The following is a 26,728-nucleotide window of genomic DNA, read 5'->3' on the forward strand; positions in this document are numbered from 1 at the left end:
GCTCACGCTGCATCCGGGTACCCAGTGCTCAGCACCCAGGAACGCAAACTGGGGGGATTCCTGCAAAAAAAAAAAACCAAACCCCACCCTGCGCGGTCTGTGCGGCGATCCGGGGCCCCGGGACCTCCTGGGGGGGGTGGGGGTCACTGACCTGAAGAAACATCTCAAAAATGACTGATTTAATGATGTGCAGGTATGTGCAGTCACCACGGGCTGTCCTTCCCCGCCTGTCTGTCTGTCTGTCCATCAGAGCATCCCTGCTGCCCGGCGCCAGGAGAGCAGCACCGCGGTGGGGACAGGCACAGGAGCCGACGCTGGTAAAGGATTAACTCGAGTTTATTTATACAGAAAGGAGGTAACTGCATTTGGGGACAGAGGTAAAAAAAAAAAAAAAAAAAAGAAAAAAGCAAAAGGTAGGCATCTGAGACAGTGAGCGCTTCCAAATAAAAAAAGTGAAGAAAGCGAAGAAAACGGAGCAGACAGCAGATTTCCGTGGAAAACAGAGGGCAGGGGCTGCCCTCCCCTCCCTGCGAGGCGGTAAGTGTCCCCCCAGCGGGGACAGGGGCTCTCAGGAAGGGCTTTGCCGCGTATGGCAAATACGAAGGAAGGGGAAAAGGCAGCTGAGGAGAGACTTCATGGTGATGTGAACTGGCTTACGAGCAACCAAAGTTGTCCAGGATTAACTTCTGCTTAGTAACAAAAAAAAAGAAAAGCAGTTAGCTGACTCAGGAGATCTGCTTTTAGTGATGGCAAGCAGCTCTGGGCTTATGATGATGTGCTACGCACCAGCTCAACTGGTGATGGCATCCAGGTCCATGGAAGCCTACAGAGGTGCAGCACAGCCTCATGAAATGGCATTTCTTGGTACATCGCGACTTAACGACAGAGTGAAGATGTTTGGAAAAGTGGGACCTGAGCCATCCCTCCCTCTTTGTCAGCAGCAGAGGGATTTAAGAAACAAAGTGTCTGTCCTATGTATGCTTTGAGGTGATGCTGGACCGACCCTGTGGGTGCTCCGTGGCGGGGGAGACCCTGGCACCGGCCGACTCCAGCAGCTAAACCACAGCATGGCTTTACGTGGGAGTAGTTTGGGCATCTGAAAGTTGAGCGCAAGGGAAAGCGGAGAGCAGGTGTCTGCCCAAAAGGCATCTGCCAGCAAAGTCGCTCCACAGAACTCTTGGACAACATTAGCGCATCCTGGGATGGGAATCTGTTGTGATCTCCTCGTGCCGTGTTCGGGAGAACCTGATCCGCTGTGCCTGAGCACCGCCTGTGCGGATGCACGGTGCATGTCAATGGGCTACGCTTCCCCGTTAGCTCAAACTTAATTAGGAAAAATAAGAGCCATATGGTAATTCTGAACAGAGGCAAAACAATGTCTGTGTGTTTGGGTCTGGTATACTCAAATATTTTCCTAGAGCATTAATTTTTAATTCTTACATCAGACCCACATAAGCAAACATAAATAGGATTTTATACTTTACATAATCCATCCAGCTTGTGTTTGTTGTTACATATACTGAATAATCACTGCCTGCCGCTACGTACAGACGAGCTAATAATAAATATTAGGACACAAACTTACAAGTTAAATGGGCTACAGTTAAGTAGTCGATTAAAGGGACAACCATAATCTAAGGTTACAAAAGACTAAGTATTGCTTTTTCTAATGTGCTTTTCTCCTTCATTTTGGTCACTCACCTACAAAATCTATATGAGGATGAGTGTATAGGAGAGTTCGGAATCATTTGTGGCAACGTGCATAGATTAGGGGGGTGTAAGCAGGTTAATGAGGAGAATTAGACGTGGGGAACATATGCAGATGACTGACGGGGTTCATCCCCCGGTACGTATGGAAACCCGCGATAGTGTTCCCGGCCGCCGAGCGGGCAGCGGGGCCGTTACAAGAAGGAGCTGTTTGTTCCCCACTCCCCATCCCGGTTTCTTCTCCCGACTCGGTCACGCCGAGAGGGACGAGCTCTGCTCAACATGGGCTCGCAGGAGCGCGGCGATGTCCCCGCGGGCAGCGCGCTGGGCCAGCGACAGGGCCGAGTTACCGCCCTGCGGGGAGGGAGGAGGCAAAGACGTTACCGCCCAGATCCCCGCGTCGTCTCGCCCCAGCCAGCCCCATAACAAGCCCAGCTCCCTCCTCAACCGCCTCCACTTCTTGGCCCCACCACTGCCAAGGGAGGCTGTTGTCAACCTGCCCACTGGCGATGAGTTTTCCTCCCCGCTCCTGCGAGCGGTTGGCCCGGGCTGCTTTGCACTCAGCTATTTACCCCCAAAACCTCCTCTCCCGCAGTTCATCCCTCCTTAAAATGAGTCACCGTCCCGCAAAACTCCTCATGGTCTTTTGGGGCTTAATCTCAACTGCACAAACCGCATCCCAGCCGTGCCTTCCCTTGGTCCTGGTGCCCTCCTGCATGTCTTAGTCATATGAGACTAAGACAAGTCCTGGTTTAATTAGAAAATAGTCACATAACCATAAATGCAGCCATGCGGCCCGTCGCTGTGAGCCCACGTGGGAGGAGATTTCCACCAGCCGGCCGCGGGGCTCCCAGCCCAGCCCCGTCCCATGCATCCCCCCAGAGAGGCATCTGTTCTCAGGGGAGAGCTAATTCCTGCCAATTTCTTGGAGCTGAAGCTCTGCTGGTTCCAGATGTCCAGGATTTCATCTTTTTTTTTTCGGTTTACACCAGGTTGAGCTCTTCCCCCCAGTGCTCCTGCCCAGTCTATGACTGGGATGCGGGATGCTGCCGCAGCCACCCCATCCGCTGCACAGCAAGCACCAAAATCAGGGATACTCTCCTAAAAGTGGTCCCGATTAGAAAGTGGACCAAAATTGTACTTCTTCACTTAAAAAACACCATTTGGGGATTGTTGCCTGTAAAACCTGACCCCGCGTGAGCTTTCCCTGCCTGGTGGATGTGAGGTTGTGTACAGGACCGAACACGGCGCCGGAGCCTCACCTTGTCCGTCAGCATGACCTGGCAGCCGGGCTGGGCCAAGAGGAGCTTGACGATGTCGGCGTTGCCCTGCTGGCAGGCCACCATCAGGGCCGTCGTCCCCTCCTCGTCCTGCAGGTTGACATCGGCCTGGCAGGAGAGGAGGGCTCGCACCATGTCGTCCCGCTCGTGGCTGACCCCCAGCATCAGGGCGGTCTGGCCTCCCTGCAACCGCAGAGGGAAAGGCTGAGCACCCCTCACCCACCACCTTCTGCAGTCCTGCTTATTCAGAACGTTATATATTATAATAATAGTAATAATAATAATAATAATAATAATAATAATAATAATAATAATAATAATGAGCTGTTATTCCATAAATATAATAAGATCACAGAATCACAGAATGGTTTGGGTTGGAAGGGACCTTGAAGATCATCCAGTGCCACCCCCTTGCCCTGGGCAGGGACACCTCCCCTCAGCCCAGGTCGCTCCCAGCCCCATCCAACCCGGCCTTGAACACCTCCAGGGATGGGGCAGCCACAGCTTCTCGGGGCAACCTGCGCCAGGGGCTCACCACCCTCACAGGCAACAATTTCTTCCTCATATCTCAACTAAATCTCTCCTCTTCCAGTTTGAAGCCATTCCCCCCTCGTCCTATCACTACATGCCCCAGTAAAAAGTCCTTCCCCAGCTCTCCTGTAGGCCCCCTTTAGGGACTGGAAGGCCACAATAAGGTCTCTCTGGAGCCTTCTCTTCTCCAGGCTGAACAGCCCCAACTCTCTCAGCCTGTCCTCATAGGAGAGGTGCTCCAGCCCTCAGAGCATCCTCATGGCCCTCCTCTGGCCCTCCTCCAACAGGTCCATGTCCTTCTTATCTTGGGGGTTCCAGAGCTGGAGGCAGTACTCCTGGGGGGGGTCTCACAAGAGTAGAGTAGAGGGGCAGAATCACCTCCCTCGCCCTGCGGGCCACGCTGCTGGGGCTGCAGCCCAGGATACGGTTGGCCTGATTGCATGTTATTATTATTGCATAGTACATATATCACAATAATTCGTATTATTATTGCATATTATTATTAAATAACACCGGGGCTCCGGTGCGAGAGAGAGCTGCCCACTTGCACCATGGCCACATGGAGGGTCTCTGCGGCAGCATGGCCAAACCGCCCGGCTCCCAGCTGCCCCCAAAGGTCCCCCTGACCTTCCTGGGCAGTTTAACTTAGGTCTAGACTAACTTTTACAGCTGTTTGGAAGAAGAGCTGGATGAGGGCACTGCCATCTCTGAGACCAAAACGCGTAACTGATGAGTGACCGCTCACCAGCAAACCTGGGAATCCCAAACCCCGGGGGTCCACCCCGCACCGCTCCCCCCTGGTATCACTTCTTCAGACTTTAAATTTTTAGCTCACGCAAATTGTTTTGCAAAATTTTCAGCTTTCCTTTTGTCTTTTTGTTTGAACCAGCTCCTGCGTCCCTTCGCAGGGAGCCGGTGGGTGGCCACGCTGCAGCTGAGCTGAGGTTGCTGTTGGAACTCCCGGGAAACAGCAACTCCGACCCGAGGTCTGGCGCCGAGTCCCAGCCTGGCGCTGCACATGCAGCGTGAGGAACCCGAATCATATCCCGCCCCACCCTGAGGTCTCTATGGGGACACGATGATGCCACGGCCTGAACTGGCATCGCACAGCGATGGCCGTACTACAAGCTCAGCAGGAGTCACTACGCAGACGCCTTTGCCAAATTAATACCCGCTGCCCTCTGCCGTGCCACGATCCCACACGGGGCCGCGCTCGGTTTTCAAAGAAAGAGCAGAATTACAGGGACACACCTGGGCGGCTCGCAAGTTGACGTCCCCCTCCTTCAGCAGCTTCATCACCACCTCCATGTCCTCGCCCGTCTCGGCGGCCGCCAGCGGGGTGAGCATCACCGCCGTGTAGCCGGCGCGGTTCTGCAGGTCCAGGCGGCACACGCCTGGCGGGCGATGCGCCGCGCAGGGGAAGGGGTCAGCCCCACGATGAGTCAGATGGAGAGAGACGAGCCAACGGGAAGCAAAGAGGGAATTATAAAACATGCAGCCTCTTACATTCCGAGAAACAGGAGTTTCCATGATTATACAGGATTGAGATTTATCTGCGTTACATATCTCGTCTTGTAAGCACAGCATCGAAGGATATTTGGTGCTACGCATTGCTACAGTTAATTACAATTGCTGGGCTTAACTCAATTAACTTTGAAGACCATAACCCAAAAAAAAAAGGGGGGGAGGATAACTAATGCCTTGAGCATTATAAAATGAGCCATGTCTGACGGGCCGGGGCTCGGGACCAGCCTTGCCCCGGGGACCCGGCCACCTCGGGCACTCAGCGGCAGGAAGGGACAAACCACCGCAGCTCCCGGCACGGCTGCAGCAACAATTGGGTTATAGATGTGTATGATAATCTGCCATTTCCCTAACATTTAACAGATTGTCTGGCCCGTGAGAAAAGACCAAAGTGCCTTTATTCTTGCTGAGCGCGTGTGCATTTCCCCCCCCATACAAGCTCAGCTGAGATTTTTCTTTCTTTGCGACACGAGCTGAAAGTTCAACAGTTTAAAATGGAGTTTTTCTGCAGCGCTGTGGGGTTTGTTATGCTCTCAGGGGTCTGATCCTCCAGCTCTGAGCCACAATGTGGCATTTGCTGCTACAAGAAGCTGGGGGAGCCACCCCATCCCACCTGGTCCAGGGCCACAAAACACACCCCTTGGCCACGGGGACCCTGAGCCCTCTCCAAAGTCAGACTGCAAAGTCCTCAAGATGCGTCAGGGCCCTGTGGGCAGTAACAAGCCTTAATGTCCCTGAGGAGCCTCAGCTGGAACTCCTGCCCACACCTACGGGCTCAGGGCCGAGCTGTGGGGGAGGATGCTGGGAGGATCAGCCATGTCTCCTGGGTGGACCTTGGCCTCATGCTTGTATCTGGGATGGACCTTGGCTTTACATTTGTCTCCTGGATGGCTCCCTTGCATATAGGTTGTAGTTGGTGGCCAGCTTCACCTCTGTCACATCTTTTGCTCCTGACTGAAATCCCTGGGAGGACCCTGGACCTCATTCCCTGTTTGCCAGGTCTGGGACTATTGATGGACCCCCATTATCTGGCTCTGCACACTGGTCATTCCCTGTGGAACCGTGTCCCACGGACAAGAGCGACATAAAGTAACTTCCACACCCAGACCCAACAAAAAACATGGCTGAGCAGAGAGTGGCTGTTCCTACCTGTGTCTAGCAGGAGCTTTGCAATTGGGAAGTTGGAGTGGGAAACACTGTAGTGAAGAGCCGTGTTGCCATTCCTGTCAGCCAGGTTCACCACCATCTCCAGGAGCTGGGGCTGGATGGCCCCCAACGCCTTGAGATATGCTGCGACCACCTCCGGGCTAGAGGACTTGCGGCTCGACACCCGGAACCACTCCTGGCAGACGGTGCTCAGGACGTGCTGCTGAAAACACCAAGGTCTCGCCATTACTCCTGGGGCAGTCATCCTGTAAACCGGTCGCTGTCCCAGCTCCTTGCCCCGCACCACTTTGTCCTGCGCTCTGGCATCACCCACCCGGTATTTAACTTGTGGTTTTGGGATTACTGCTGTAACTGAAGGGGGAAAGGAATTTCCTGTGGTAACTTGAATGAGTAAGCAGAGAAAGCCTTCATCCTCTTTTTTTTTTTTTTTTTTTTTCCCTTTTCCTTTCTTTTTGGCTGTTCTAAAACTGACTCAGAGATCATCTCATCCCCCACACAAAGCTGTCCATGGCTCGGTAGGGCACAGCCTGCAACGCACCGTCAGGATAACCTTATCCATTAGACGTAACAGCGAGCAGGAACTGCGCCTGAAACGCAATCTGAAAGGATTGAAAATTATCTGTACCAGATGCTGGTCACTTGTGGTCCCGATTTCTGAGAGGTGCTTGCTGAGTAGCTGGCAGTCGGCAAGGAAATCTTCAGAGGGTTTGCATCTAAAGGGAAAATACTTTTGTAAATCCATCAAGAGACAGAGGAGGCATCAAAGCAGGAAGGAGAATATGGCAGTTTAGGTCAGAATATGTTCAAACTTATTAAGTGCTGAACTCTATGGACACAAATTGTCTCACTGACACAGATTTTAGGTACAAAGTTAAGCACTTAAATAAGTGTTTAAGTCCACAATCCCAGATCTGTATGGTCAACTTCATCTTTTACAAGAATTCTTAAAGTGGGGGAGAAAAACCTCTTGTTCCTGAATCTGCGAAGAACTTTACTTAGAAACTTTACTTGAGAGGGGAGAAATGAGCTAATTCTCACCAAATATGACTCACTCCACCTTTTCCACAGTCAAGCGTAGGGCCTGAATCAATCCCCATTGGATTCTGCAGTATCTCAGAAAATATTTAGCTCTTTAAAGCATTTTCCTGCGTCTACAGAGGTCAGCGTGCCTTTTCACGGAGCAGATGAAGCACCGAAACCCAGCCCTGTGGGAGCGACCGAATGCAGTGCCGTGCGTCCCGTGGCTTCAGAAATGAGATGGAAAGCTCAATCACTGTCTGGTTGTCTGGTTACCTGTCAGCCTTGTACTGAGGGCAAGGCGCTGCTTCTGCTGACGGCTCCTGCAGGTCATCGTCCTCACGTCTCTCCTGCGAGGAGGTCCCCGATGAAGCCCCCTCGCTTTCACCTCCAGCTTTCGCCTGTGTGGGCTCCAAATCATCGGCTCTTCTCTCCGTCTCGCTCTCCGCGTCCCCGTCCGATGGGCTGTCTTCACAACTTGTGTCTTCGCTTGAAGTCGTTTCGTAGCTATTTGAGGACACCACATGTTATTCCCTCCTTCCCGATCTGCAACCGCAGGGCCTGACCAAGACTCATTGAAGACACCCACTGACTCCAATGGGCCTTGGATGAAGCCCATTTTTACGCAAGTTAAAAGGTTAGAGCCGCAGCCAAACTTGGGGTTAGTCTTTTTTTTTTTTTTTTTTTGGCTTTTTAACAGCAGGAGCGTGATAGAAGCAGTTAATTAGCAGCAGGCAAGGTTACTTCAAGAACTACTCGGTTGGTTTGGAGGGACGTCTGTCACACAAGCCCCAGTGTGGCCAGGCAAGGTCTGTGTGCCCCTTCCCTGCTGGGAGCTGCCAGCACACAGACGGGGAGCCGTGAGAAAGACAGACCCTGTGGCAAGGTGGGACAGGCGCATGTGGGCAACCTTGAGGACCGCTAGACAAAAACTGTGTTTGCAGCTCCAGCATGGACCATTCGAGCAGCCCTGCTAGAGAGACCTCTCTTCTGGTTGTCCAAAAGTATTAATAAAAATTACGTCTTCCATGAGACAGAACATTTCACTCTGAGGGATCCCAAAACTCTTCTCAAACTAGTCGAGATTCCTCTACTTGCTACAAGTTGTATACATTTCAGCGACTGTTGGTAGGAGCAGCTCCGCACAACAAGAGTGAGTAACACCTGATGAACCCAACAGCAGTAGCCATCGAGCTGGGAAGTCAGAGAAGCGTATGTCAGCAGAAAGCAGCATCCAAACTTGCACACACAGCTGTTTGCCCAGCGAAGGGACAGCGAAATCTGTCCTGCCCTCTTCACGCGGGCACACGTACTCCTCGGTAGAAGATGTGCCAGTGCTGCTCTTAGAGAGGCATCTACAGCACATGTTCTTGTACCTAGTTAGCTCGGAGGCCAAAGAATGTTAGCTGTTGGATAGACAGGGAACTGGGTGTTGGAGCACAACCTAAAATATGGGTCTCCTTCACCCCGAGATAATTCCTTACTTACTGAAAAAGTCTTTTCTCAGTCCCTGAACCAACTTTTGACGGCTGCCACTGGAGCATGGAGGCATGCCAGTGGCAACGTGCCCGCCCAAGCAAAGCTGTCCTCCTCCAAAACCCACCAAAGTTACTGGGAATCCTCCCACGGACCCAGCTGGGTTTTGGATGAAGCCCCAAAAGATGGGTGTGCAGAGAGTGTCAGTCCCCAGGGTGTCCCTCGCTGTGCTGAAAACACCAACCTCTTTTCTACAGGGTTCCTTACAGGTTATCAGTGCTGGATTAAAGAAGGGAGAAAAGAGGCTCCATTTCAAATGGCCTTTTAATCAAGAGGTTTGAAGGGGAAAAGAGGGGGAAAAAAAGAATGACTTCAGCGATACAGAGGACATCACATGTTAAAAGGCAGTTTTATCTTCTGAACGGATGCTTACCCACCATTTACCCCAACAAACTGAAGATTCTTTTTGGTCCCATTGCCTCCTGCATGGAAACCATAACCTTTCTTTTTCATGATAGATTTAAGACTTGTGGTTGGAGATATTTCTAGCAAAATACAAAATAATAGATTAATTAAGCAGATGTGCCATAATTATCAATGATTATTCCCAACCTCTACCAACAAACTACAAATGACAACTGTAAGCATCTTAGTTCATCTTAGGAGATGCTTTTTAGGTCTTGCAAAACTACCGATGCACGTGGTCACACTCTGAACCTGCCCTGCCACCTTTAAAATACGGGTCTCAAACATCTCCAAGTGACTGGGAACATAAAGAAAGTGACTGGGAATTATATGCGCGTCCTATGAATATAAGTAGGTTTTACTTTTGTAATAATGTTTTCTTTTTTATTTTTTTCAATACTAACGTATTGGAAGTCTTCTATATACATCTCCTATAATGCTACATGGATGAGTCTTTCCATCGGAGCTTGAACAGTCCCACACGTATTGCTTCTAAGTAATAGGTCACTCGTCTATTTGCCAGCCCCCCCGACAGTAAACAGGGAGCCTTCGGGTTTGGATTCTTATCTTCATATAAGCTAAAATTATTTTAGATGAACAGCTGTGAGTGGGAACAGGTCTTTTCCCAGCCTAGTCGCTCAGTTAGCTTGATTTGGTTTTGGTTCTGGTGAACTTCATGCTGATCTACCCCATGAGTCCTATATCCTTGCAAATTGAGATGTCCAATCCAATTAAGAAAAATGGTTATTTGATGGAATAGCCACAAGTACAGCCACTTTTGGAAGCTGATCCTGCATGTAACTGAGGCACAGCTTTATCAGCTCCTACATGGTTTGTTTGCTTTTTTTATTTAAGGTCGCATAGCTTATTACGCGCAGAGGTTTCCCGTTCCCATACATGTTTAGGAGGGGCTATTTCTGATCTGAGTAATTATACCACCGAGCTCCACCGCACCACCCCTGCTCAACACTTGAATAAATGGGAAGAGATTTGGCCCAGACACTTTGAAACCTATGCCAATATTATTTACCCAACTGCTGATAGTGTGTGTTCGAATTCTCCTTATCCGCGGGCCCTTGCGTAGAGTAGGCAGACAACAACGAGTTTAAGGAATTAACTAATTGGTTCTGAATGGAGCTGAGCTTGGAGGCCGGCTGTTTAATAGCGCTCGCTAACTCAGGGTAGCCATGCTCCAAACACAGCCACTGCTCCTGCAAAAGCTCCTGGATTTTTTTTACGTATTGGCCGATGGGGTCAACAGCAGGGAGGTCCTCGTGGTCAGGTGGACCTTCCTCTTCCAGCCCATCTCGAGGTTTAGCTTCGCCAAAGCCTGCCTTGTTTTCTCCTGTGTTTGAGCCAATTCTTGCTCCTCGATAGCCTTCTGCAGTCACCGCGTGAGCAGCGAGACCCTGGGTATCGTAGTTATTCCTGTGGTTTTGATTGTCATCGCTGAGGTGCTCATCAATCTTCAGCTGGGTGAAGCACGGTGCATGAAGGCCAGCCTCGATGTCGGCTTCACCAAAATGTCCGGGTCCCTCTCCACTGACACCGCTGCAAGCATCTGCCAGTCCCTGATCTCTCCGAGCACCCAGCTCCATCGCCTGCGCGTTCATGTTGTCTGCTCTGCGGACGCTGCATCCTATGGATTTGGTGGCGACAGGGATATTTACGTTGATGCCTTTATCGTGGGCTTGCTTGGCCCCGGCTACCTGCGAGAGGTCGGTGTTCACCGCAGCATCGTAGCACTGCAAAGCCCCGCTGCTCTGCCTGGACGGCGGCATGGCATCTTTGGTGTTTTCCCGGCGCAACTTCTCTTCCAGCTGAGCTTTGGAGCTGGCCAGTAACTTGATGCTTTTCTCCTTTTCCTTGATCTCATGATCCTGCCGCTCCAGCACTGCCCTGATCTGCTCAAGTTCTTCCTTCTTTTTCTTCAGCTGCTCCTCCAGAGCAGCAATCTGCTGCTTCAGCGCAGCGACCCCGCCGGGCTCTCCAGCATCACCAGGCTGAGGACCACAGCTCTCCTTGTTCTCTCCAGCCCGGACACTCTCCTCCTCAGCTTTCTTCAGCACATTCAGAGGGATTTCACTCACCCTTAACTCCCCTTCCCCAGGGTTTGTGTTCTCCTCTGCGAGCTGGAGGGCACCCGGTGATGATGGTTCACCCCCAGCCAAGGCGGAGCGACCGCTGGCGTCGGCGGCATCGCCCTCCTCGCCTCCACTCTCCATCACCACCTGCAGCTGCGGCGCTGCGGGATGCTGGCTCTGCCACGGGGGCTGCATCTGCACCAGCCCCGGGCTGCCTCCACCAGGATGCTCCTTCTGCCCCAAGGAGACATCTTGCTCCGAGCTCATCTCCCGGGGGAGATTTAACACGATGCCATCGGAACTGGGCGAACGCAGCGTGGGGCGAAACGTGCTTTCGGAGCTGCTCTGGTCCTGGCAGGGCTGGGGAGGCGGCCGGAGGGGTGAGGGCACCCGTGCGTCCCCCGGCGGGGGCTGGCCGGGCGGCAGAGCGGCGGGCATGCTGGAGGCTCGCAGTAGCTGCGGCCGCCCCCGGAGCTCATCCTCCTGCCGCCCCAGCTCCGCCTGCCGCCACGTCTCCGCCAAAAGGGCTTTTCTCCGGTAACTCGGCTCATCGGCCACGGGAAGGGTCAGCTCGTCGGGCAGAAGGGGACTGGGGGTCTCCTCCGCCCCCAGGGATGCCTTTCGCTGGGGGAAGGAGCAGGTCGCCGTCCAGCTCTTGCTGGGAGCGGACACACATCCACGGGAGCCGTTCTCGGGCAGGCTGAAGTTTCGGGGCAGGGTGCTGAATTTCGGCTGCTTGGCTTTCCGGTGGATGTGAACCCTTCTGATGGTGTGCCCTTTCTCAATGTCATCCACGTACTTCAGGAAGTCCAGGTCCAAGTGAAAGCCATATGGTGTCTCAACCGAGTAGGGGAGGCTGCGGGGCGGTTCCCTCTCCCCGTCAGGTTTGGGTGGCTGGCCGTTTGCTGAAACAACCCAAAGAAAAGAGACGATTGAAGACAACAAAAAAATTAACAAAAAAATAAGTTTGGAGCAGGGGAAAAAATGTTACTGCTTTTGTCATCTCAGTTTCGGGCAGGCAGGGGGCTGCAGCTCGGCATTGCGGAGGCTCGTGGTGAAGCTGCGCAGAGACGCAGCAACACGTGCAAAGGTCCGATCCGGCTTTCCGGAGGTGAATCAGGTAATTGTTGCACTGAGGAAGCTGAAAATTTGCTGAAATCATGGCTGTAATTGGCAATTAAGCAATCAGCAGGTTTTGCAGGCAGAGCTACATGTCTGCGTCAGTATAAAAAGCTGCCTGATGTATAATAAATCCAGCAAAGGTGGAGCCAATCTGTGACAATTACGTTTTTTCAAGGCTTTTGGTTTGGTTTTAACTTTTCGGTGGCGTAGGTAGTGCCGCGCACGCCAAGCAGGAAAATCATCGCGTCATTTCGTCTGCAAACACCAGGTCGCAAATTATTCCTTGAAAATGATGAATAGGGCACCGGGCAGAGGCCGGACCCAGACAGTGCCAGCCGGGGCTGCCTTACACAGCTGCATCCATGCAAAACACCTCCCAAGGTGACCGGCTGCACGGCACCCAGCACGGCTTTTAATTGAGGAATATCACCACGAAATGCGTGACAGCGTGTTTGCCCACCCAGCCGTCGCAGGCAAACCCCGCGGCTCCGGCCGTGCAGCCCGAGCCTTCTGGTTTAACACACCTTCATGCAGTCAGATCCCGCCTGACAAAATTCACGGCCCCCAAATTTCAGCCTTGCGGGTCTAAATAGTTAAACCCCTGCATCACTGCTCGTTTTTCTTTATGCGGCAAGTCCCTGAAATGACCGTGGTTTGGGCTGCTTTGCACCCCCGAGCAAACACGCCGTGCTCCGTGAGGACGAGGAGGAGCAGCTCGACCAGGAGAAGGTACGATTCGCAGCTGCTCCCTCTCTCTCCATCCTGGTGCAGCAGCTGCGCGGGGACCAGGAGAATCTGGCACAGCTTTCGGGTGCCGCTCCTCACAGAGCATCACCGAGATGCAGCCGCCTTTCTGACGGGAAGCGGCACGTGAAAGTCAGAGGAATGACAGAGGGAAAACGTCACGCGGGGGAATACGGCATGAGGGGAAAGCCCGGCCGGTGGGAGCAGAGGAGATCTGTCCCACCAGTGCACCGCAGAGGACGGGAGGACAAATAGGAGCTGCACTGAGAGCTGTGACCATGTTTTTGCTGTGGTTTAAGAAGTCTGCATTATACATGAACGATGCATTTTTCATCTCCTGGCCCGAGTGCATATCTATAGAAAACAGGTTATTTACAGTACTTCTGGAAAGGAAATTACTCCAGGGGTTGGTTGGGGTATTTTTTTCCAAGAAACAAATGAGCAAACAAACATCCCGTCGCCTCCATACCATCTGTCTTCTCCATGGTGTGGTCTATTCGGGTCGTCAGTTAAGCATCCTCTGACACGCTGGGGCAGATGAGTCGCTTCACCCTTGAAAAAAAAAAAAAAACAGATACTTTTAATTTAAAAAAAAGCTCAATTACGCAAAGTTAATCTCTCCTTAAAGCCTTACACCTCTTCACAGGCCGCCTCCCTCCGATCCCCCACATTCTGCAGCCCGACTGTGTCTGCTAAGCACTTTCAAGCTGCTTAAATCAATAGCTCCTTTTCCAGTGGCAACAACTTGTGCTTCACAGACACATCCCAGGTAGTTGGCTCTTATAAAACATCTCCTGCATTACAGACGGTTTTGACTGCAAAAGAGAAAGGAGAGATGTTTAGGATCGTTTCTACTGGGCTGGAGATAGATGGCACAGGGACTCTTCATCGACTCCTGTAAGCTGGATATAGCCAACATAATATAACGTCTCTGAAAACAGCGAGGGATATAAACTATGCACAGAAATGACTGGTTTGTCACCTTTTTTTTTTTTAAATCCCTAACAACAAAAGATTCAAAATTGATGTTAAATCTTGTTCAAACGAAACCCATTATTTCAGAGCATGTCCATACCGTTATGAAGACCCTTCGCCAAATGGCACTAAAATACAAAATGTTTTCATATCAGGGAAGATGTTTAGGTGGAGATCTACCACAGCCTACATCGTGAACTTCCCATCCAGCCTGGTCTGTATCGCCCTCCAGCTCTTTCCCATCACGTGGACCCAGGTAAGACGCTCCTGGAGCGTAAGAGGAGATTAAGGCTGGGAACTACCCAGGAAAGTCCTTGTTGAAGGTTCTCTCTTCCACGCCCTTTAGAAAGACACGGGGAGGAGGCTGGCAAGGGCGAAGGAGGTTGAGGCAGTTGGACATCACTGTAGGAGGCTTCCTGACTTGCACGAGAAGGGCAACATTGCTCAGAGTGAGAAGATCTGTTTCTTAATTCCTGCTACGGGGCGAAAAGTGGGGGTTTCTTGGAGAGTAGGTTACTTGTTTAGGATTTTCCTTCAAGTATCTCATTTGGTTCCTGGCCAGAGATGGTCCCACAACAGCTTATCTGGCAAGATAACTGGATATGCAGTACAGATTAGGATATATAGATATTGTCTTCTAGACGCACTGACATGACGTGGTTTAACTACAATAAAGACCAGTGGGAAAGCAAAGTAAAATCCTGCTGCATTGTTATCATAGGGCAAGATCAAAAGATCTTTTGATCTGAAAGATCAAAACCTTTTAAAGAAACAATTAGTTCCCTCAATCAGGTAGACATGTTTATTGTCAATGTATAGCCCCGATGGAGAGTTGGGAGGGTCCCAACCCAAGGAGAACATCAAAACTCTCAAAAGCTCCTTCAGGGTTGGTACCTCCTCACCGCTCATGCGGCCAGACAGCAACACTGACGCCCACCCAACGCCCCGTGAGCTTCTGAAACACCTTGACCAGTGGCCTCCTGATGTGCTCTCCAATTAACTGCACTTCTATCAAGGGTAATTTCTTCTGTCTCCTTCTGCCAATAAACAGCACATGCCAAAACGAACGCTAACCTCTTTCTCAAATGTTTTTTTTTAATTTTTTGATTACAGTCAATTACAGATCCCATCTACAGTCTGACCAGCTACACTTCACTCTTCTAGGTAATTTATTTAGACAGGGGGGAAAGCCAGTGAAGAGGATGCTGTTTAATATCTAGATAATTACATCTATTTGGTTCATTTATGAGCTGGCTGGGTCCCAACTCTGTGGCCCAAAATGATACTACGACTTTTCTCTTTTGACCAATCTACTTCAAAATTGCCTCGTAAAGGGATGCTGAATGTACCCGACCAGCTTGCTGATGTGCTCCCGCCGCCCCTCCGAGGCCAGCTCAGGCGTGGGGTGGATGGCTTTGAGCCAAAACCGCGGCTCCTTGGACCCCGCGGGTGCTGTCTGATGCCAGTCCCTAATACAAACGAGCAAAAAAAATTGAAGGGATCTGTCAAAAGAAGCGTACCTGTACGCCCAGGGTCCGGCCCACAGTTCGGGGCAGAGCAGTACTTTTAGGTGGTTCCCCATCCTGCTAATACCTGTTACGCTGACCCTCTGTCGGGTGCTACATTTGCTGAGTTTTCCTCTATTGAATAAAACTGAAGAATACTTATTTTCCTTTCCAGGCAGGCAACATCACCGCGTGCACAGCATTGCTGATTTCTACCTTGCATGACATTACATTGCTTTTCTCAAGGCAGAAATAAATACGTACAGAAATGGAAATCAAGAAGGCAAATACACGAGAAGGCAACAGCACAGGGCGAAGTGGTTTTATTCCCTGGGGCAGCCCATCCGCAGGGACAGTGCACTGTCTTTTTAACTAGCCCCGTCTCAAACACTGGCTCTTTACAGTCACATTTAACCCCTCTCTTACTCTGTCCCACTTGCCTAAACCAGGACACCAGGCAATGTAAGCGCCCGCCCACTCCCCCAGCCAGCCCAGCCAGCAGAAAGGAGAGCAGCATTACACCCCGGAAGATTTAAAGAACAAATTAACTGAACCACAAAGACAAATATATATGAATTCCATTCTCCGAGAGCATCTTGCGAGTAATTTTAAATTGGAAACGTTTAACCCTGTGCCTATAAATAAGAAGATAATTCATCCCTGCTGAGCAGCACGTTAGCACACTCTCATTAGCTATAACACAACGGGTTTTTGAGCTCTGCCTGTCGCGTTCTCCTGCACTGCAGCAATGGCTTTAGCACTTCGTGGTGAAAGGAAAAACTATCGTTACAAAAGCATCTTGTCGTGTTACCTTCTCATGCTCCCCCCTACAAGCCCATCGGGGAGCAGAAGCGCTTGCCTCCCTCCAAAGCATCTTTTCCCATGATGAGAGCCGGCAGCGAAGGGTTCGGAGCAGCAAACATGCCTTTTCCAGTTGTTAAAAAGTTGGTCAGCTGAGCAGTGACCTTGCTCAGAAAGCAAATACAAGTTTAAAAGAAGCAGCACAAAAGAGGGATTAATTTTCTAATAAAGCAGCCCGTTGCTCTTGTATGACCTTTCCGAGGACAGTTCGAGCCTGCTGTACAAAAATGAGTTACTTTCCAGAGCACAGATAACTTTCCCATAAAACACAAAATGCCAAGCGCTGCTTGGGCTGTCTCCGGGCTGCCTCCCTTATCAGGAAAGATTATTGAAAAGACAGTCAATTATTAACGACACGGTTTGTATTATACCTGATGCTGCAGGCTGCCGCCGGAGCTCGCCCTCCGCATGCTGCACCTCCCAGGCTGAACGCATTAGTTATTCTGCTGAGCGCCTCTCCCAAGGAAACGCAAGCGGCTGCCGCGATTAAAAGGCGGCATCGTTAGTAGAAGCCGCAGAAGGTCTCAATGTCCAGAATTAATCCTGCCGAAGCCCCGTTCCCACGCACGGAGCAGAAAGAGCCCCTCGGCCCTCTACCCTTCTCCCCATAGCTCCAGCCCCTCACGTCGCTCCCATCCATCCGCCGTGTCCCCAGGAGACGCTGAACAAGACGGGGTGGGAAGGTGGCCGTGCGTGTCTCTCTGTGCCGTGCCGTGCCGTGCCGTGCCCCGGCGGCTGCAAGGAGGGACAGGCAGCCGCCGGGCTCTTGTGGGTGCCGGTGGGATGCTCCAAATAAACGGCTCCAGCCTTTTGCAGCAGGGTTAGCAACGCAAACTTCAAATTCGAGGCATGGGGGCAGCTTGCAGAGCAGACACAGCGTGCTTTTGTGCGGCTCGGTGATGGGCAGAGAGCCCGTCCCAAGCCCCCGCGCTGGGGCTGCTGTCGGGCATCCCGGATTGCTGCACCCCCGGGCTGGCAACGGGGAAAAAAAAAACCAAAAACCTCAGTCTCTGCACTGAACTTGCAACAACTTCACGTTTGCAAAGTGGAGGGGTTCAGACCCTGCCCGGCTTCCCGCGGCCCCGCAGCCGGGCTGTGAACCTCTTCCAGGGCTGGGAAAGAAACTCCTGGAAAGCAGAGACATCCTGCTGGGACCCGGGGGCTCTGCTGGGGGCTTTCGCCAGGGACTCGCGTCACAGAGCGGCGCCAGCATCTTTCCCATCGCTTAACAAGCAGCACAACCAAAATGCTCATGTTAGCAGGAAAACCCACATCTCATTACTCTCTGCCTGCAGAAGAGAGCTGCTGGCACTCCTGCAGCTCACTGCGCTCCTGCAGCTACTACATGTAACTTCAACAGATTAAGTTTGAAGAAAAGCAGAAAAGTTTGGCCTTTGCAGAAGCAAAATAGCCCGGACGTGTACAGAAACGGCAGCAGCTCCTCCTCGCTAGTGCTCCCCAAGGCACGGGTGGGTTAACTTCTTACCCGAGGAATGAAAAATTCCCCCCCCCCCCCATTTCAGCAGCCGGTTAAATGCCGCCTTTCCCATTAAATACCGCCTTTCCCACGCGGCTCCAGCATCCCACACCACACAGGGCTGTGACACGGTGTTGTCAGCTTTCTGCTTTCACAAGCAATTACTGAGCTTGGGGTTCAAAACAAACTTAAGAGCACGTTGGCTTATTTTCTGTCAAATCCTTCTGGCTTAGTTACGCTTGTGCATCTTTTCTGAGCATATTCTGTTGCTGACAAAGCAGCACGATGGAAAAAACATACATATTCCTATATGGCGCTGATTTTAAAGTAAGCCTAAAAGAATTGTTGCATTTTCCCACTGGAAAGACCCAGCAGGAAGCTTTTATTTGGAGCATTTCCTTATTGCAATTACACACATAAGACCTACAGTTTTTCCCAGATGTAATCCCCACGGACCTGAAGAAGGTCTTAAAGTCTGTGTCCCCCTAAATAAGCTTTTAATCGGGAACTATGGATGGATGGAGTCTAAACACGCAAATTAATTAATTATGGGCTGGTGCTTGGAGCTATGAAGCCTCTGACAGCTTTGCCCAACGGGGCCGATGCAGGGCGGGAAATGGGGAAAGGTTTCACCTGGGCATGGCCCGAGGTCGCCCCGCAAGCATGAGGACTGAGGTCATGGCCTAAAATTGCTGCTGCTTTACGTTATACACCAGCTGTCGGGGGGGGATTTCGCTTTGCAGGCTGCTCCCACGGATGATAGGAAACAGACGGCCATGAAACGGCGCAGAAGCCATCCCATCAGTCCCTGCCACGGCCACCGCTGCCCTTCTTGGATGCTCACTGGGCCGATGGGCAAAGCGGCTGCTTTCCCTCCTCTCCCCAGGCAGAATTGCTGCAGGAGGGCAGGTTTGGGCTTCACCCGACACCCCCCTCCGGTTTGGGCTCCCCTCCACCGCACGGTCCCGTATGCACCCACGGACGGAGCTCACCCTCGGTACCCAAAGGGTTACATCCAAACCTGCTCCATCCAGGCGGTCTGCTGGATTGCACAACAACCAGCCGAGCTATTATTGCAAGTGGACATACCAGGAATAAATATAGCCTCTCAGGGAATATTTGTTGTACAGATTTTTCAATTCTGTTTTCACTGCAAAGGAAGAAAAATAAGCCATTTCCAGTCTGCTGGGGACATCCACACGGGTGGGATCTCCGCTGTACGGCGGTGGGCTGGGATCGGCTGCCGGCTGGCACAGGCACGGGAAGGAGTTTCCTTCCAGGAGGAAAAAAAAAAGTTTGAAAACTTTGTGGGATTAAACAAATAACTAAATAAAAGCAGTTTAAAGTCCTGGTTTGCATTGAAAGAAGCTGTCATGAGGTTTTATCATAGAATCACAGAATGGGTTGGGTTGGAAGGGACCTTGAAGATAAAAATTTCTACCCCCCTGCCCTGGGCAGGGACACCTCCCACCAGCCCAGGTTGCTCCAAGCCCCGTCCAACCTGGCCTTGAACACCTCCAGGGTGTGACCTCCAGTCACAGCTTCTCTGGGCAACCTGGGCCATGGGCTCACCACCCTCACAGTCAAGAATTTCTTGCTAATATCTCATCTAAATCTCCCCTTTTCAGTTTAAAACCATTCCCCCTCATCCTATGGCTCCCCTCCCTGATCAAGAGTCCCTTTCCCAGCTCTCCTGGAGTCCCTTTAGGGACTGGAAGGGGCTCTAAGGTCTCCCCGGAGCCTTCTCTTCTCCGGGCTGAACACCCCCAACTCTCTCAGCCTGTCTTCACAGCAGAGGGGCTTCAGCCCTCGCAGCATCTTCATGGCCTCCTCTGGACCTGCTCCAAAGTGAGAGCAAAGAGGGGTTCTGCCGTAAGAGATCTGCATCCCGGGAGCCCAACAACCACCTTCCTAGGTGCATTCAGCATCATGCAACCATCACTGCCAGCAGCCCTGCGCCCCACGGCATCCCTCGAGGGACCGGAGCTGGTGGGGGCAAATGCTGGGCTGGTCCGTGCTGCCTGGCGGGGGGCAGAAGGCAGCTGAGCAGACCCAAAATTAAAGTGGGGAGACCAGCCGACACCTGAGCCCCAGGAAGCTCACTGCTCTAAACCCATCTGCATCCAGAAAGGCAAGCTGGCGAGCTGGATCCGTCCCAGCCCGGCGCGCAGCCTGCAGCCACGCATGGCTCAGCACCGCGCTTGCTGGGCAGGCATCCCTCTGCGCTGGTGTTACCCAACTGCACATCCCAAAGTGGAGCAGGACCAGATTTGGGGATGCAAAACCAGTTGCTGTATGGGAAGAGCAGTGGTGGTGGAGGCAGCAGGTAAAAAGGTATGATGAGAAAAGGGATGTAAATCTTTAAACCCCTCTGAAAGCAAAATGCCGCATAGTCCAGGTGCCTGTTTAAAATTCACCCTCCGTCCCAGGGCCAGCAGATGACTTTTTGGCATATGGCTCACGGCGATAGGTAGCCTACAGCAATGGGTAGCCTACAGCGCTGCCCCCAGCGTTTTATTGCACCCCAGGCTGAAGCTCCCTCAGCTTCTCGAGAGGAGATCTGGGAGTTGGAAGCAGTTTGTGTGTGTTCGGGAGGGACGAGTTCCCTCTACAACCCACCAGCTTGTAGTTGCATCGATGGAGAGGTCCAGGTTGGGCTCCCACCCTCTGCCAGCCACCACCCTCTCCGCAAAATTATTTACACAAAGCAGCGGAGGGGCTGGATGGGGCTGGAGCCGGGGGCTGCTCGCATGGAAAACATCCTGGAGGCATGCGGAGCCTCACGGGGGTTTGAGAGAGCAGCGGGTTCGCAAGAAACCTGAATAATTAACCCAGCACCACTTAATAAAGAAGAAGATCGCTTTCAGCATAACTGTGCAACCCTCGGCAGCCGGCGGTACTTAAACAGCCATTTCAGGCATCTTTTCAAATGGCAGTAATAAAGTTGTGCGGATACTGATTTTATTAAAGCTGCTTATTGCTGTTTAATAAATGTGGTGAGCTTCCTGCCAGCATTTCCATTAGAGACGGGGCAGGACGAGACCTGGAGGTATCAGATATCCAGACTCTCGCCCTCTTTTATGGCTCACCGGGAGGGGAAAACGATCACATTCATCCCCTCCTCTGATAACCTCTTTTCCAACTGACCTTCAGCTCATTCCAACCACAGTCTTACAAAAGCTTTGGACGATTCTCTTGATTCTATCCTGTGCCTTGAAAACTGTGGTGTTTTCCCTAAAATCTCCTTTCCCAGAGCCAGGCGATCAGAAAAACCACCTAAAGCCATGAATTGAAGGCGCTCCACAGGCAGAAGGCAGACAAAAATCCGAAGTGCCTCATTTCTAATGTTTACTCTTTTTGCCTTAATCCCACAAATTTTTGGAGGGAGGGGAACTAATGAAGCCCTCCTTTGGCTTCTGGTCTCTTCCAAGCTGCTGTTTTCCATCTCCTTGACCTTGGGACAGGTCAAGCTTTGCTGCTGTGATACTGAATAACTTCCACGTGGTCAAAGAAGCTGGTAGCAACTTTATGACTAGGGGGTTGTCCGTGGCTTGGTGCACCCTTGGGGCTCCTGCACTCATCCCACTTAAGAGCTAGAGCTTTGGCCCAAGCTGGGATGGAAATGTCTCCGTTTCCTAAGGAAAAACAGGATTCTTTGGGTGTTTTCAGAAGCTGGGTGTGGAGGCAAACCATCAAACTAAGGTGCTCCTGCTTGCTGGGAAAGGCTCTTCCACCTTGCTCTTGCTTGGCTGCTTGCTGAGACACGAGATGGACGGGGCAGCACAGGGAAGGAAGGGTGCTGTGCCGTGGCTGATCTCCTCGGTGCCTACAGAGAGATCAAACACCAGAGTTTGTGGAACTGGAAAAACCCACCCCGATGCACAAACAGGGCTTCCTAAACACACCAGCCTGAGAAATCTCCAAAAAGTGCATTTGTGGTTGCGAAAGCTGACTGGCGATTCAGGGTCTGTCCTGTCTGACCCCGATAAAGGTCTCGTCATCAACACAGGTCCTCTCCTGCTGAAAGAGGGACTTTCAGGTGGTTGTCGGAAAGCCCTATTTTCTACAGGGCTGTTTTTCTCGTCTTCCCTGGGCAGTCCTCCCTGGAGACACAGGGCCATTTTATATCAATTTCTTGCCTGAGCCAACATGACTCGGATTGATCACACTCACAACATTTTCAAAAACCTCTTCAAACAGGAGTCATTCTTTTTCAGGTCACCTGAAGCCACACTCCATGTTGACTTGGGACCACGGAGGGGGTGGAGGTGCCGCCTTCCTCCTCTGCCGGTGATTTCCACGTGGATGCTGGGAGCCGTGTTTCCCACCTGCTCACCCAGGTTATGGGGAAGGTTTAGGAAACGGGGGCTTTCCTCCATTTTTTTGCCCAAGCTCGGGCCACACGTTGCTGGTGTGCTTTCAGCTTTCTCGCTTGTGCCGAGACTCGTGTTCAACCCTGACGGACAGAGGAACTGGCTGCAACGATGAATTGAAGACAAACACATTTGCAAGATGGGAGCCACTGCGTGCGGGTGGGTTTTTCACCATATTTCATGTTTCTCGCTCCACCAAATTGTCCATTTTGGCAGCATGTTATCATAATAATGAAAATAACTGCTTTTTCATGTGCTGTTTAAAGCCTGAGATGTGCAGGACTCGAGGCTTCCCGAGGCACAGCGCCGGAAACGTTAATTCCACCGAGGTCTAAATAAATAGGGCTGAAGAAGGAGCTCTCTGCTGCCGGTTCCTCCCCACCACTCTCCCCTCGTGCCGGCAGCGTGTGAATGTGCACGGTTGGGGATTTCTGCCCTGAGCCACGGGCTCCTTCGCGCCCCCGAGCCCGGGTCAGGGCTTTATTGACCGAAATCCGCATCTCACTGCTCTTGAGCAAGGCAGGGTCACGTAACCCCTGTCACACAGGACACAGAATGGAAAATACACTAACTTTCAGTATTTACTTTTTTCTCTAACAAATAGGGCCATGTTCACCCCTGGTGCTGTTCCCAAAGCTGCCTTGAAAAGACCCAAGAATTGCTGTGTAACACACATAAAAATGTGACTTTCAGAATATTTGGCAGCTGTAAAACCACAGGGGGGAGGGACCTGAATTGGCAATGAGCTTGTGAATGAGCTTGTATTCATCTAACCCCGGTCATCTCGCAGAATCTCAAAACTGCTCCTGATGCGAAGGATGTTTTGAGACCAAACCTCTTCCTCCCAAAATGCACCCACGACGAGGGGCGCAGAGGCTGTTTGATGGGAAGCAACAGCGCACTCCTCCTCAGCAGCAATTAAATATGGGGGGGGGGGGGGGTATTTCAGTTAGCTGAGGACGAAGGGAGACTTTGTGACACCGAATTGGCCGGCTCCTGCAGGAACGTGACAGCCCCAGCACTGCACGAGGAGGTGATTTCTGCACCCGGGAGACAAAACCTTCTCCATAACCAGACTTTCCAGAAAGGAGCCCAACGTGGCCCTGGTTTTCCTATTCACAAGTGGTTTGGAAACTGCACCGGGAGACTGGCAGCATCCACAACAGCAACAGGCTCCCCCCAGCTCATCTTCCAGTTGCAGGATTATTTTAATAAATCTATGAACTGATCCCTCCTCAATCACAGATTGCCCCAACCAGGTCGCTGCTCATCAGGCTGGCTGTCACTTCGGCACATAAATTTATTCTTGAAACATTACAGTCGAAGTGACAAGTAATCAATCATAAACCCGAAGTTATGGGCTCCCTCCTCTGATTTACCATTTCAGGAATCATTTAAGACATCAACGTTTTCCATTAAGTCCATCCCAAATCAAAACACAAAACAGCGGGAAGACTGCAAAACAGGTATGAAGGCAAATGCTGATTATTTTGTACCCTTGTCTCTGCCCTTCACTGCGGTCGCTATCCTTACCCTGCACATGCCATGTTTTTGGGTGCTCAATGCCTTCATTTGGGCCATGCAGCTAAAATATTTGATTTCTGGTTTAGCCTCTGGACCAAGGAGTCCCGGTGGTGGCGCATCCCCTAGCTGTGACGAAAATGAGATAACCCTGTACGGTACAGTCCCACTTCCATCTCTGGACAGTGAACATCATACCCACAGCATCCAGACCACGATTTCCCCCGTCCTGAACTTACTCGGACTTGTATTTGAGACTATTTAACTCACTTTTTGCCATCACCGATCCTCTCATGGACTATCCAGCCTCTTCCACACAGATCTCAGGCAATGTTCTACCCCGGTGCAGCAGCTCCCTGTTGACACTCCCTCCGGTTTCTCCCAAAGCGGAGTCAGAGCCCGTCACGTCTTTGCCTTCGGTCTGCGAGAAATCACAAGCTGAACGCCGAGAGCTGACGAAACTGCTTGCATGGGACACGCCTGGTCCCGGCAGAGTTGGGTTGCTCAGAAATGCCCTGGCAGCGGCCGCCGCCGAGGAAAGGCGATGCTGCCTGCGAAGGAGAGGCACTGCCCGTCCCTCCGCTCGCTGCCAAACGCGCTGCTGGAGCGGCCCCTCTCTCGGCCCCGCCGAGGATGCAGAAAGCCGGAGCTCAGCCTGGCCCCGCTCGGCAGCCGGACCAGATCTGCGGCCGAGCCCCATGGGACACGCGGCTCAGGGAACCGGAGCATGAACCTCGCTAGAGACAGAAATACGGTGCCAAGAGTTTTTGCGTCCGGATGGCTGGAAAGCCGGCAAGGAAACGGGGAGAGGCTGGAAGCTGGCGCCCGAGACCGTGCTCGGCTGTGGAGGCTGAGCTGGGGCTCGGCTGAACCACATCTTCACAGCTGGGGAGGGTTTTATGGTTGAGCTTTGAGGCTAAATGCAACTCTGGCTGCTCTGGGATCCTGGTGCCTTCCGCCACATCGCCCGCAGCCTGGAGGCCCTTCCCAGCCCTCACACGGTGACATCCGGGGGTCCCGTCGGGGCTTGCAGCCTTCCTGCCCTCTCCCCGCTGCCCAGCCACGTTCTGGGGTGCACTGGAAACGCTCCTGCCCCGGACGGTTCAGGGCTGCTGCTGCCCCCAGGCAGCCCCCGAGGGGTCTGGCACCCCTGCGCACCCCTCAGCCCCCTGCGGAGTGCTCCCAGGTGCCGTCTGAGCACCCCCGGGGCACACTCTGGGGCGCCCCTGAGCACTTTTAAAGCGTCCCCCAGAGCATCCTGCACAGCACCCTTTGAGGCACCCCCAGAGCATCCTCCAGCGCACCCCCGAGCACCCACTGGCGCACCCCCTAAGGATCCCCGGCGCATCCCCCGACCACCTCCCAGGAGGACCCCTCCGCGGCCACCCGCAGGGGAAGGCGGCGGTCCCCCGGTCTGCCGGAATCCACCGCCCCCGCCGCGGGCCGGCTCTCTCCCGGTCTCCCCCCGCCCGGTCCCCCGCCTCCCCGACCCGCCCTCCCTCCCCCAGCGGTACCTGCGGAGCGGCGGAGCCCGGAGGGCGCAGCGCAGCGGTGCCGGCGGCCCCGCTGCCTCCGGCGGGCGGGGCCCGGGGACGCGGGGCGGGGCGGGGCGGGGCGGGGCGGGGCGGGGCGGGGCGGGGCGGGGCGGGGCGGGGCGGGGCGGGGCCCGGGGGCAGCGGAGCTGTGCGCTGCGGGAGCGTCAGCGGGAGCCAAAAGGAGAGGCTGCGGTGGGAGGGCAGAAATCCACTTTTTTTTTTTTTTTTTGGTGTTTTGTTTTATTTTCTTTCCTTATGACTGCGGCCCTGTGCCCCGGTTCTTCTTTTCAATGCTTTGTTTGTACTTTTCTGGCTCATCCTGTTTGCACAGATGCACATCAAGGGCGGTGGGAAGGGGAAATCTGCAGGGACGGGCCGCGGCTGCAGAACTTGTGCTGTATTTGTACCAGCTGTTCTCCGGCTCAGCCCTTCGACGCGGTCCGGTTTACATCGCTCCCTCGTACCTTAATGTGACCGTGTGGAAAATGTAAAGAAAATGCCATTTTAGTTTTAGGTTTTGAGCCTCCTCGTGTTCCTTCCCCCGTGTCATTTACGTGCTCATCACCTACGTGCTTGCAGCAAGTCGCTGTAATGACAGTTCTTTTCCAGGCTCTGGGAACAGGCAGAAATCAGTAGTTTAGTGACCTGCGATAATACCGTCAGCTTGAGGTGAAGCTTTTGATTTCGCTTGTCTTGAGACAGAGAGGCGAACCCCGGCCCTGCTCCCGGCTGTTCTGGAGCGTGGGAGAGCAGTGGCTCCAGCAATGCTGGGGGTGGCCCCGTGTCCTCCATCGGGGCTGTGGACTCAGCATCCAGCGGGACGACTGCAGCCCGCTGTGATTCCCCATCCTTCAAGAGGAGCCCAAATATCTTTCCTCTCCGGGTGGGAAATGCTGTAAATCAGAGCGGGGTCGGCGCTCAGCTCAGTCCGCCCTCGGTCCCACGGGAGGGGCTCACGTGCTGAACGAGAGGAAGACATTTCCTGACAACTTTAACAACAGATCACAGAATCAGGGGAAAAGCGTGTCTCAGGGGAGCCTTCGGGCTTCGTGCCATCAGGACAACCCCTGCTCAGGTGATTTTGGCAGGGCCCAAAAGAGAGGGACCATGATATCAGAAAGACTTTTTTTCTGGCATTACCGGCTGGTGGAGGCAGGAGACGACTCCTACATTATTTTCTTCTCCCGTTCCTGAACAACAAACTTACTTTGATGTCCAGTCACGGCCTTCGAGGCACAGCCCTTCTCCTGCTGCTCCTGGGACGGTGCAGCTAAACCACTACCCGTCCCTTAGGCTCATCCCCAAAGCTATGACAATCCCTGAGCCTTAATGACAACGACGAGGCTTTTGCAACAGAAACTTCG

General features: G+C 52.6%; 1 protein-coding gene across 1 annotated transcript; it reads right to left on the bottom strand.

Annotated features, from left to right (window-relative positions):
* Positions 1–326: 326 nt before the first annotated feature.
* KANK4 (KN motif and ankyrin repeat domains 4) lies at positions 327–25,397 on the bottom strand. The gene is made up of 10 exons (XM_082484688.1): positions 25,344–25,397; positions 13,587–13,669; positions 10,198–12,156; positions 9,136–9,247; positions 7,503–7,733; positions 6,835–6,922; positions 6,192–6,411; positions 4,770–4,912; positions 2,970–3,170; positions 327–2,061 (listed from the first exon to the last, which is right to left on the bottom strand). The coding sequence occupies exons 2-10, from the start codon at positions 13,600–13,602 to the stop codon at positions 1,960–1,962; spliced, it is 3,072 nt and encodes a 1,023-aa protein (XP_082340814.1). The 5' UTR covers positions 13,603–13,669; positions 25,344–25,397; the 3' UTR covers positions 327–1,959.
* Positions 25,398–26,728: the final 1,331 nt, after the last annotated feature.

The sequence above is a fragment of the Vanellus vanellus genome, assembly GCF_965231255.1.
Source record: "Vanellus vanellus genome assembly, chromosome: 5".
Taxonomy (NCBI): domain Eukaryota; kingdom Metazoa; phylum Chordata; class Aves; order Charadriiformes; family Charadriidae; genus Vanellus; species Vanellus vanellus.

Coding starts and splice junctions, on each gene's coding strand:
- KANK4 (XM_082484688.1), bottom strand. Junction 9,248..10,197: donor CACACACTATCAGCAGTTGG/GTAAATAATATT, acceptor GTATTTTGCTAG/AAATATCTCCAACCACAAGT. Junction 2,062..2,969: donor AGGTCATGCTGACGGACAAG/GTGAGGCTCCGG, acceptor CCCTCCCCGCAG/GGCGGTAACTCGGCCCTGTC.